The sequence below is a fragment of the Vespa crabro genome, chromosome 3, assembly GCF_910589235.1.
Source record: "Vespa crabro chromosome 3, iyVesCrab1.2, whole genome shotgun sequence".
Taxonomy (NCBI): Eukaryota; Metazoa; Arthropoda; class Insecta; order Hymenoptera; family Vespidae; genus Vespa; species Vespa crabro.
The window spans coordinates 11763806-11776866 of NC_060957.1; the positions used below are offsets into that span (position 1 = coordinate 11763806).

Here is a 13061-nt window from a genome sequence, read left to right on the forward strand (position 1 = left end):
AATAATAGTAGTAGTAGTAGTAGTAGTAGTAGTAGTAGTAGTAGTAGTAGTAATAGTAGTAGTAGTAATAGTAGTAGTAGTAGTGCGGGTAGGCTCTTTAAATGAAATGAAATTGTCAATAGTGAAAATGTTTATTGGCAATATATATATATATATATATATATATATATATATATGTATGTATGTTATATATAAATATGTTGTACATTGGTGTCCACATTACGATTTCATAGCTGAATATTTTTCACGTTTTCTATTTTCTAATTTGCCTACTAATATTTTGCTTTTCTTTATTCTTACTAATTGTTTTTTCTTTAATTTTTAATTTTTTATTTCTTCGTACGTTAACAATAAAAAAGATATTTCTATCTCTACCATTCATCTCTCTCTCTCTCTCTCTCTCTCTCTCTCTCTCTCTCTCTCTCTCTCTCTCTTTCTCTCTCATTTTTACTTTTTCTCATTTTACAAACTATCCCGACGCATAAACAGATATATAATACTAACTTCAGCAAAAAATAGACCTATTTATACCTATGATAATGTGTATACATAAATAATAATGATATTATGTTAGTCAGGAGGAACTCTTGATCTGTAGATAATGATGAGAAAACACGAAAACGAAGACAGTATATGGGATCGATACTATCGATCAATTATGGATCATTTTTCCATATCGCGATCATATATATATATATATATATATATATATATATATATATATATATATATATATACGAGTTGATTGTTATGAAAGTGGTTCAAGTGAAAAATTGTACACGCGTACGCTTTTTCTTTCTTTCCTATTTAATCTTTTTTTTCTTTTTCTTTTTTCTAACATGCTATTTTTAACATTCTCATTCTTTTTTTGTCTGCATTTTTCTTTGTTTTTCTTTTGTTTTTTTTTTTTTTTTTTTTTTTTTTAAATTATACAAAAGAATTATTTTTCAAGAATAAATATACTCATTTTTTCTTCGTTCGTTCTCGTTACGGTAAAAGAAGAATATAAAAAAGATTTTGAAATATTACAAATTCAAATAATACCAGACTTAGACCACTTTTCATAATGAATTGATTCATGTATATATATATGTATATATATATATATATATATATATATATATATATGTATGTATATATATGTATATATGCATGTATGTATATACAAATAGGTTTCGTGCGTTCTTCTATATCCTCTTTCCGATAACAAGCTTTAATAGAGTACGATTACAATCTCACGAATGAATAATAAAAATAGAAAGCACTTTGTGAAATTATTCTGTTGTTAAATAGTACTAGGAGAAGTTTCAAGAACTTTACCGATTATTATTATATATATAATATATCATATATCATATATCATATATATATATATATATATATATATATATATATATACATATGTATATATGTATACATAAAAATTCTTATAAAACTTTGGCAGATAGGTGTACTGTTCATCTGTAAGGAACTTTTTTTTTCTTCTTTCTTTCTTTCTTTCTTTTTTTTTTCTTTTGAATATATTATAATGCAATATGCCATCAAGTACACACATTCATTAAGTAAATACTTAGTTGAAGATAAATTTCATTCTTCTTTTTGTTTTTCTTCGTTCGTTTCTTTCTTTTTCCTTTTCTTTCTTTTTTTTTTTTTTTAAACCTTTATGCCTATCAATAAATCAAAACTATTCTTCCTTATTGCTGATCTACATTTATTGGACGATCTACATTTTAAATACTCAGCTATTATTTTGTGGACACCAGTGAACGTATAGATTATTATTCTCTTATTTCGAAAATTTTTCTACATTACCGATATTAAAATACTGTTTTCGGACGAGAATGTTAAACGAACAACGTGGTTTTGTACCCGAAATAATAATAAAAGATAAAATATATATATATATATATATATATATATATATATATATACACAAACGCACAAACACGCGCACACACATACATAAATAAGAAAAAGAAAAAATAAAATAAAAGAAAAGAAACAGGAACAAATAAGATAAAAGAAAAAGAAAAAAAAATATATATATATATGTGTGTGCGTGTGTGTAAGTGTCCGTGTATGTGTATAACGTGTTAGCAATTAGTTACACCAATACAAAACCCAAAGGTGATAACCTGATTACTGATTAATATATTCCGAATATTTTATACATTATATATATACACAGTATTGATCTAAATTATTTCTTTATTTTTTTTTTTTTTTCTTCTTTATTTGCTTCATTTTATTTTGTCTTTTAATTCATTTTATTTTGAATAATCTCTGAAGATATCCGAAAATATCATTATGGCTTTAGCAATTATCGATTCTACTTAAATTACTACAAATTAATTCTATCGATATGGCATATTACTTATTCGAATATCACTGTATTTGTGAAATATCGTGTATTTGTTCTACATTATTATTATTCTACGCGTTTGGCAGCTCGAATAAATTTAATTATCTAAAGAAATTTCCTCTCTCTCTCTCTCTCTCTCTCTCTCTCTCTCTATATATATATATATATATATATATATATATATATATATATATATATATATATACATACAGACATACATACGTACATACATACATACAATGCGAAAGATTTATATATACATAAAATAAAAAAAGAAAACAAAAGAAAAAAGAAAATTTTCAGATACCTATAAGTCCCATGTGTTTATCGTTACCTTAAAAAAAAAAAAAAGAAAAAAAAGGACCACTTTCTAGAATCTTTTCTTAGAATATTATTTTGGACGGCTATGGTCTATTTCTTTTTTTTTTTTTCTTTCTTTTTATGCGAGAAAAAAAGGATCATTTATGAAGTATAAAATATACATATATATATATATTCTTTTTAATACGCGAGGTGTTTGCTTGCTTTTTATTTTTTTTTTTCTTTTTGTTTGTTTGCGAGTTATTTATTTTTTTTTTTTTTTTTTATAATAAATGCACGATTAAAAGATGATATATATATATATATATATATATATATATATATATATATATCGTTCAGTATATATCTTTTGAGATATTAATATTTAAATGAAAACTTGTTACTTTTTGGAAAAGAACATAGTCATGCTAAACGATTAAGCACATGTTAATTAGAACTGTTTTTCTCTCATCCCCCCCCCCTTTTTTTCCTTACTTTTTTTTCCTATTCATTTCTTTCTTTTCTTTTTCTTTTTTTCTCTTTTTTGTTGTCGTTCATTTTTTAACGAGATTAGGTACAACGAGAAATACTGGAGATAAACAAAATACAATTTCTCTAGCTTACGGCTTACTGCACTATGTACGTATTTTAATTTGCCTTGTCTATTATGTGTGTGTGTGTGTGTGTGCTTTATTTTTTCTTCTCAATCTTAAGTATCAAGATAATTATCTTAATTTTAATTAGTCGTCTATGTGTGCGTATATTATGTATACTTGTTATTCTTAAGAAAAGTCATATGCTAAATAATTCTAGTTACGCGATTTGTCTTTTTCTTTTCTTTTTTTTCTTTTTCTTTTTCTTTTTCTTTCTTTTCTTCTTCCTCTTTCTCTTCTTTTATCAATTCTTACAATCAAACTCCCTAATTAATTCTCCCCCTTACAAATCTCTTTTCCTAATTCTTTTATTTATTTCTTTTTCTCTTTCTTTCTTATTTAATTAATTTTTCTTCCAGAAATTTCACAAATACGCGATTAACGTAGTGATATTTCCAAGGGAAATAAGAAAAAAGAAAAAAGAAAAAAAAAAAGAAAGAAAGAAGACAAAGAAAAAAAAAAGATGTCATTATATAACATTGCATATGGTTAAATCACGGTATATATATATATATATATATATATATACACACATGTATATGTATATACTAATACAGACAGAAAAAAAAATATGTTTAATCACAGTCAATAATAGTTAAAAAGTTAAGAAAAAATGATCTTTATAATCGTCTTCATGAATGTGACTTTAAAAAGTAATGCATTATCTTTGTTAAACGACAAAGATAATTACACGTTAGGATTATTGTTTAAGATTAACGTTATAATAAAAAAATGATTACAAGAAGAAATAGAGAGAAATAAAAGAACGAGCAGAAAAAAAAAAATGGTATAACAAAGACGACGGATTAAATCAATCAGAAAGCAATAGCCATCAAAGATAATAAATCTGTTAAAAGGTTTCACTTACAACTTAAGAATGAGCCTTGTTTAGTGTCAACATTGACGTCAAGTTTGCTAGTAGAGGCTGATTAGGATGGTACTTACGTGAAGGTATCTTCTTGAATACTGTCTTGGCCATAAAGTCTTGAAAACGCTGAGCATAAAATCCTGGTCGGTGTACTGATACTGTATCCTGTAAAAAGGAAAACAAAAAATATTTTTTAAACTCTTCTCTTACATATATATATATATGTCGTTGATAAAAATCAATTTCAAAAAGATCAAATTAATCAAGAATACAACGATAAGAAAATTGACAATAAAAAATATTTGATCATAATTTATAAATATATACATTGGTCAATAATATAATAAATATTTAACTTACACCATCGTGTATCATTGATTTCCACGTATGCTCGAGCTTCTTCTTAAGTCTGTAGCTCTGCAAAATGTCAATGATACCAAGAAATAATAATAGCCGTTCACCACGAGCATTTCTTGCAGGTATACCACCAGGACTGCTAGGAAGAAAAAATAATAATTTTTGTTTACCATTTAGATCACTTCATCACTCTTGAAAATTATATTTAACAAATTATTTAACATATTATTAATTTCAACACATTTGGAAGAGAGAAAAAGAGAGAGAGAGAGAGAGAGAGAGAGAGAGAGAGAGAGAGAGAGAGAATAGTAAAAAGTTTTCAGGTAATGTTAAAAGTCAATTGAATTTTTTTTCAAAGTTTTATGATATAAAAACTAGTTGTATAATTTGAACGAAGGAAAATCAATTTTCAGAGAGAAAATTTTGTAAAAGCACCTAATGACTTTAAACGATTATTCATTTAGGAACTTTTAATTTTTTTTACAACGTTTCTATTAGAGAGAAAGAGAGACTACTTTCGATCAAGTTAAATTTATAGGTAAAAAAATACTCACGGAACATCGTCCTCTTCGTCGATCGGTTCGCTCTCAGCTTGAATACTCTCCATAGCTGTACTATGAGCGACCAACCTTTGCCTGTTTATGCTTCTCGATCGATTCAATGCCGTAGCACCTATTCTGTCCTCTCTATCGCGTTCTCTGTCCGTTTGAATAAAAGCACCACCCTCGCCTGCGACATCACCAATCTCGTCGTCGGCACTGGCTGATATTCTTTGTTCCTGCTAAAGAAACGAATCAACAATTTTATAAAAATGTGTTCTTGTAATTTTTTTTTCTTTCTTTATTCTTTTTTTTTTTTTTTTTTTCCTTTTCAATTAAATAAGACACGTTAAACGTCTCTTGGTATGATTTATTAATACGAAAGAACGCAAGAACGTTTTCTGCGAAATTGATTAGATCTATTTACTCTGACAACAGATTTTTATGAAAGTTTGTTTTTAACGAGACGAGGAATCAGAAGATGTAAATAAAAAGTTCAGATGACGAATACGTGATAGATTCAGAAACGTATTCACGATTGATTATATCATACATATACTTGGTAACAATTTTATCGGTGTAAATAAAATAAAATCAAATGATTATTGATTATCGTTAAATTGTTTTTGTTTACGTCTCTCAACTTTGTCTAATCTCATTGAACAGATTATAGTGATATTACTTTTTATTAATCCATCTGCTAATTACACGCAAATTATAACGACTTATAACGAAGAGTCACTATAATGACTCCATTTGTCATATTCGAACGCACATGTGTATTCACCTTGTTCATAAAAATATTTTATAAAATATTTAAAAAAAAAATAAAAAAAAAAAAAAAAAATTATAAAATAAAAATATTCTAACGTATAGAAACGCGTTTATTTTTTTGTAGTACTAACAAGGATATCGATAAATGTATTTTTTTTTTTTTTTTAGATAGGCATTAACGAAGCCATTTTCTCTTTCGCAACGTCAAACCCTCGTAAATCTTTTTTTTTTTTTTTTTTCTTTTAAATAATCGCGAGATATATTTCTACAAGAAAAATAATATTGTCGAATCGTTCATGCTGTATCGTTCATAATAATACGAAAAAAAAATAAAAAAATAAAATTATAATTGATAAATATGTCGTTTAAGATATGGATTCTCTAACTTTTTTTTTGCAACATCGAACCCTCGGAAAATTTTTTTAAAAATCGCGAAATATCTATAGAATATTGATATCGTCGAATTACAACATACTATCGTGAACAATAAAACGCGAATAAATATATATATATATATATATATATATATATATATATATATAAATAATTATAATTTATAATCAATGCGTTAGTTTTTGTAATAATGGATAAATGTATTATTTAAGGCGAGGATTGTCAAACGTTTTTTTTTTTTTGCAACATCGAAAAATTGTTCAAAAATCACGAAATATCCCTTAGAATATAAATATTGCCGAATCATATGCGTATCATATCGATAAAATTAATGATAAAAAAATTCCCGGATTTATTTATCTATTTATTTATTTATTTTTTTTTTTTTTTCTTTTCAGTTTCAAAATCTCACGGATTTGGCGATAACAAACGTACTTTGAGGGTCGCTCAAAATTTGATGCATCGAAACATCGTTCATTATAATTTCGTTTTAATAATATTAGCTATTCAGTTTTATCGTAGCTAAAAGGATTTAATTAATTGCAAAAAAAAAAAAAAAAAACGAAAAAAAAAGAAAAAAAAAAGAAAGAAAGAAAGAAAAAGGAAAAACGAAAGTATATACATCAATTGTTTGTTTGCTTACAGCTTTTTCCCTTGCGGCTTGATCAAGATTATGTATCCCAACTAAAAGGGAATAATCCATGATCTTGAAACTCTCTAAAACGCGACAATCACGTTGTATAGTTTTGACAAGTGCATTGTATGTGTCTGCTTCGAGAAAGATTCCTTCCTGATGGTGTTCCATAAAATCTAAATCCTTGTACGTTGGTGACGACTTCGATCTTTCCATCTTTGATGCCTGAAAAGAGATGGGTAGAAAAAAAAAATGAAAAAAAAAAAAAAAAAAAAAAAAAAATTAATAAATAAATAAAAGAAACATTATAAAGCTGACAGATTAAATATGAAAGAATAAAATACGATTATAAGAAATGTCTAAACTTAACATACCTTTCTCTTATACGTCGATCCTTTAAGATCATACTTTTGATGCAATTTTACTGACGACGGAAGTAGATTATTCATAGCGACTAATCGAACATTTTTACTGTTACAACGATAACAATACAAGCCGAAAAATTTTGGTAACAGTGTTCTTGGGTTCTGATTTAAATTCTGAAACAAAAAAAAGAAAAAAAAAAAAAAAAAAAGAAAAGAAGAACAAATAGAATAAACAATAAAACAAAGGAAAGATAATAAAGAGATAATGGAGATAAATTGGGCATGTCATTTGTTAATCGTCTAATTAAATCATGTTGTATTATTATCGAAATTGAGATCGAGAATTTTGACATTAAAAATCGTTTACTTTCGACGATTAATTTCTTTTTCTCATTTTTCTTTTTTTTTTTTTTTTTTTTTTTTTTTTTTGGGTCACATCGTAAAACTGCAAGTCTATCTGATAGAAACGAACGACCAAGTGTCTGACTAGGAATTAAAAAAAAAGAAAAAAAAAAAGAAAAAAAAAGAAAAAGAAAGTACCAAGAAAGAGTAATCGATTTTTAAAACCACTTTAGAACTTTCTTTTCTGCGATGGGGCATTGGGAGGAGAGAGAGAGAGAGAGAGAGAGAGAGAGAGAGAGAGAGAGAGAGAGAGAGAGAGAGAGAGAGAGAGAGAGAGAGAGATAGAGATGAGGGACGAGGGCACACGCTCTTTGTAAATACATATTTCATTGTCTTTACCATGTAATATCCTGGAAGAAGAGTTTGCAAAAATTCTCCCTCTTTATGCTGTACAGTCTTAATAATAAATTCATCGTCCTCCGTTAAATAGAATATACTTCCACTGGCACCTGGATTGGATAATTCACGCAAAGGTGCGCTACACATCGACATCTGAAGAAAATAAAAAAACCAAAAAAAAACAAAAAAAAAAAAAAAAAAAAATTTACATTAGAATGCTTGAATTGACTTCATAGAAAAGAAAAACAAACGAATGAATTATTTCTTTTTAATTTTCTATTAATTTTTTTTTTTTTTTAAATTAAGTAGTATATTTACCAAAAAGTCGTCCGGTTGAATTCCAAAGAGATCCCTAAAATATCGAAATGCAATTGGGGCGTAATTTTTAAATTTAAATTCGGAGAAATGATGAGCCGGAGTGTGATTAGATCCCTCGCTTGGAAAATTCGTTGTCTCGACGGTCATGAAATCTTGCATGAGTAAATCTCGTTCTGGCTTACTTGCTAGACCACCGACCGCATGTTGTATACCAAGCTGTATAGATCCCATAATCTGTGTCGTTTGTATCTATAGGTTTCCATAAAATAAAAAAAGAAGTGACAAAAAAATTACAGATAAGTAATTACGTTCTATACAATATGATTACTATAATGATTACTTTGCACGCGATATGGTGTTACACGATAATAATATTAATTAACTAATCAGTATATATTAATCAGTATAAGTAATGTTTATATGTAACGTGAAAAAAAGAATTACAATAATTCTAAACATGTTACACATGTTATATAATAATAATAATAATAATTAATTAATTAATTAATATATTTATATATATATAAACTTATATAATAATAATAATATTTAGGTGTAATATTTTTTTTTTTGTGAATTATTATATTACCTTTTTGTACGTGATTTCACCTCCCACACCAACACGACGATGTCCAATCTTCCTTTCCCTTTCCGATTTATTTCTCGACACCCCCGCAGGGGTTTTGAGTCCCGCCGTGCCATGTTGCGTTATTGAGTTCTGAAAAATAAACCGCCCGTCTAATATCTCCTTATGTCATGATACATATGTATATATATATATAAAAATAAAAAAAAAAATAAAAAAATAAAAAAAAAAAAAAAAAATAAAAAAAACAAAACTCATCAAATATTACTAGCCAATATACTTAAGTTCCTAGCAAGATAATTATCTTGACAGAAAGAACGTATATAAACAACGTTCATGGACATCGCGATTATGTGAAACATAAAAAATATTATTGATGAAAAGAAAGAAAGAAAGAAAAATAGAGAGAGAGAGAGAGAGAGGGAGAAATAAAAAAAAAAAAAAATTAAAAAAGAGAAAATGAAAAGAAGAAAAGGAAAGGTCGGAAAAGTCGCTTGTCTAGTCGATGACGAATCGTTCGACTCTTTAAAGTCCGGAAATAGAACTGATTTAACGCGTAGAAATTAAAAGGAAATCGATCCATCTATCTAACTCGAATCTTATATATATATATGTATATATATACACTTTGAGTCATTTCCGGTCGATTGATCGTCATTAAAATAAAGAAACGAATAAAAAAAGAAATAGAATAAAAATCATTTGAAATATCGATCTATTTAATAATCCAATCCAATAATAATAATAATAATAATAATAATAATCATAATAATATGTAACTATTATTCTTCGATTAATCATTATATGAGATTGTAATTAAAAATTTTCACATACATTTATGCATAAAGAAAATAATATAAAAAAAAAAAAAAAAAATAATAATAATAATAAATAGATGGATAAAAAAAATGATTAAAAATGAATTGTTTTATTTAGTATCATAAACGAACGATTATTTACAGATTTAATATAAAATCTTATAGCAAAATTTTCATTACTTTTTGTATATATGTATGTACATAAATATAAATAAAATTAAATATATATAAATAAATAAATAGAACTGTTATCGATTTGAATACTACACGAACAATATTATTCGTCAGATTAACGATAAGAGATTGAAGTAAGATTTGTATTGACTTTCTTGTATCTATTTACACGTATGTATATAAATGTATACAAATAAATGAAAATGATTTTATAAAACAAAAACGATTTAAAAACGAAGCTAAAAATTATTGTTGAACATTTTAATGATAAGATATTATCGTAAGACTATCATATGATTTTCATTTAGACGTACGTTAAACTAACGAGAAATGAAATCGATTAGAATCTAATCGTACAATTATTGTCCGATTAATGATAAGAAATTAACGTAAAATCATTACTTCATATATATGTAAAATTTTTATTTATATATAGATAAAAGGAGATAGAAACATAATCAATTAGAATCCGATCGAATGATTATTATCGAATAATTAACGATAAGAGATTAAAGATAAAAGATTCACGTAAAATTTTCATTAATTTTTTATCTTTATGTATATTATATTATCTTTTATACGTAAACATCTATAATATATTCTTTCGTTTGAATCTATGTAAAAATAAATCATAACGAAGTTGATTGTAATCCGATCGGATGATTATTGTTTGTATTTACGTAAAAAAGGAAAAAAAAAAAAAAAGAAAAAGAAAAAAAGAAAAAAAAAAGAAAAAAAAAAAGAAAGAAAGAAAATCCTTCCATTAAACTTCTCAATAAAAACGATTCGATAATAAACGATTAATAAATAAAAATCAATTTGATTGTTGAGATCGAATAAATTATTGTCCGATCGAATGGATAAGAGATTTATTTAAATAAGATTCTTTTTTTTTTTTTTTTTTTTTTAAACATCAAAATTTTTCCCTTTAAATCCTTTATATTTGTTAATCCATATTACGTCACAGCTAATTTAGATTCTCGAATGTAATTTAAAAAGCAAAAAAAAGGCACAAACACTATGACTAGGACTATGATTACGAGGTCGGTGTATTACGTTAGGCGATTAACGAAGCGACGTTAGTGTTCTTCTCCCGTCCTCCCCTCCGCGTCTCTACCCCCCCCTAGTTTTTCCTCGACCCCGTCGTCCCACCTTCGACCGCGATAACTATGAGAGTTATGCAAGTAGAGTCTCCGTTTTTAATACACGTTCACATTTTACGGACTATCATCTGATCATACTTTATTTACGTTTTACGTACAATTGGAACAAAAAGAATTATCTATGCGAAAGGAAAGAAAAGAAAAAGAAAAAGAAAAAGAAAAAAAAAAAAGAAAAAAAAAGGCGAAAGAAACAAGAAAAAGAAAAAAATAGACGGAATTGTCCAATTGCGTTATAATTTTTTCCTTTCCTTTTTTTTTCTTCCTCTATTTCAATTCTATCCTCATCTTATTTGATTACGATGACATGTATTTATCGTCTTCGTTGGATATCTTCTTTGATCGAGTTTTTGTTTTTTTTTTTTTCCCTAAAAAATTATAAAAAGAAAAATAAACGACTTTTTTTCAATTTCGATTATTTTTTCTTCTTTTCTCCTCCTACCCCCTCCCTATCTCCCCCCCTCTCTCTCTATCTCTCTCTGTCGAATTTTTCTCCCTTTGATTCTATTCTTATCGCAATCAAAAATTCATTCAGAAATATTGTAAGAGTAAAAAAAAAAAAAAAAAAAATAGACAAATTTGTCCAATCTCGATGTATTTCCTTCCTCTTTCCTTTAATTTTCGAAATTTTTCCTTTACTCTCTTTAATTCCATTTTTTTCATTTTTTTTTTTTTTTTTTTTTTTACGTACTATCAAGAGATTACTCTCGTCGAAAATATCTTTCTCAACGTTTTAACAAAAAAAATATTACGAAAATAAAAAATATATTCTAATTTCGATATTTCTTCTCTTTTTAATCTTTCTGTCGAAATTTTTTTTCTTCGCTTCAATTATGCTTGATCACTTACATTGGATACCTTTGGTGATATTTTTTCCAAAAAAATTACAAAGAAAGACAAAAGAACAAAAAAAAAAAAAGAAAAAGAAAGAGAAAGAGAGAAAAAAAAGAAAGAAAGAAAAGAAACATTTGTCGAATTTCATTATTTTCTCCATCCCTCTCTCTCTCCTCTCTCTTTCTCTCCGTTTTTCTCTTGAACCTTTTATTTCTTTAATTTCAATTTATTTTCCTTTGTATGCACAAGTTCTCTCTCACTCTTTCTCTTTTTTTCCTTTTATTTTTTGTTCTTTTTCTTTTTCTATATATGTAATGTATGTCGTTCAATGATAAAACGAACGCGATAGGAGTAACGTTATCTCCTGACGCACAAGTATGTATTTCTCGAACGTCAAGGAAGTCTCGAATTGTAAACGAACTAATTGTGTCAATAGTTACGTTTTTATATTTTTCTATTTTTGCTTTCTTTCTTTCTTTTTTTCTTTCTTCATTCTCGAAACTTAAGAGAGATGAATACCTAATAAAAATGTAATAGTTACAAATAAGATTAGATAAGGATACTTACATCGAGTGCCGCTACTTTCTCCCCCGTGGATTTATCTGTAAAAATCGTACATTTTTATTCCATTAGAATTTCTCATTAGAATTTTTTACATTTATTATATAATTTATTGGAGACATATATATATATATATATATATATATATATATATATATATATAAATTAAATTAAGAATTTTATTTTTATATTAAATAAGGACGATCATATAATAAATTTATTTAATTCCTATTACTGTTGTTGTGGATAAAAAATCTTGTTAAAAAGATCGTCCAATCGAATTTTTCATTCATCCGGCGGAAAACGTTTCCGCCATTTTTAAAAGGAAACGATTGTTTCCCCTTCCTTTCTCTCTCTCTCTCTCTCTCACTCACTTCATCAGTCGAGGATCAATATCGAGTGTACGTTCAAACCGAGTACCATTTTTGGTGCTAATCAAATTCTGTTTAATGTAATCGATAATCAATATACTCCATAAGGTTTAATTTGAAGCCTTCGATTTATAGGTACTTTTATAACGAGGGGTTCAATTTATAAGATACTGATATTAGTAGTAGTAGGAGTAGTAGTAGTAGTAGGAGTAGTAGTAGTAATAGTAGTAGTAGGAGTAGTAGTAGTAATATA

At 26.5% G+C, this 13061-nt stretch overlaps 1 protein-coding gene across 14 annotated transcripts in view; it reads right to left on the reverse strand.

Annotated features, from left to right (window-relative positions):
* Positions 1 to 13061, reverse strand: part of LOC124423164 (phosphatidylinositol 4-phosphate 5-kinase type-1 alpha) — a 49828-nt gene that overhangs the window by 32573 nt on the left and 4194 nt on the right. For 12 of the 14 annotated variants that reach the window (XR_006942021.1, XM_046960635.1, XM_046960632.1 and 9 more), the window contains exons 2-10: positions 12444 to 12478; positions 8894 to 9022; positions 8305 to 8553; positions 7987 to 8139; positions 7255 to 7419; positions 6890 to 7105; positions 5095 to 5321; positions 4544 to 4679; positions 4261 to 4348 (exon numbers count right to left, since the gene is read on the reverse strand). Coding sequence is in view for 13 of the 14 variants with exons in the window: in XM_046960635.1 (XP_046816591.1) it covers positions 4261 to 4348; positions 4544 to 4679; positions 5095 to 5321; positions 6890 to 7105; positions 7255 to 7419; positions 7987 to 8139; positions 8305 to 8553; positions 8894 to 9022; positions 12444 to 12478 (1398 nt within the window). In the remaining variant the exon portion in view is untranslated. The remainder of the gene's footprint in view (positions 1 to 4260; positions 4349 to 4543; positions 4680 to 5094; positions 5322 to 6889; positions 7106 to 7254; positions 7420 to 7986; positions 8140 to 8304; positions 8554 to 8893; positions 9023 to 12443; positions 12479 to 13061) is intronic. The other 2 variants (XM_046960631.1, XM_046960627.1) reach the window with 1 other exon arrangement.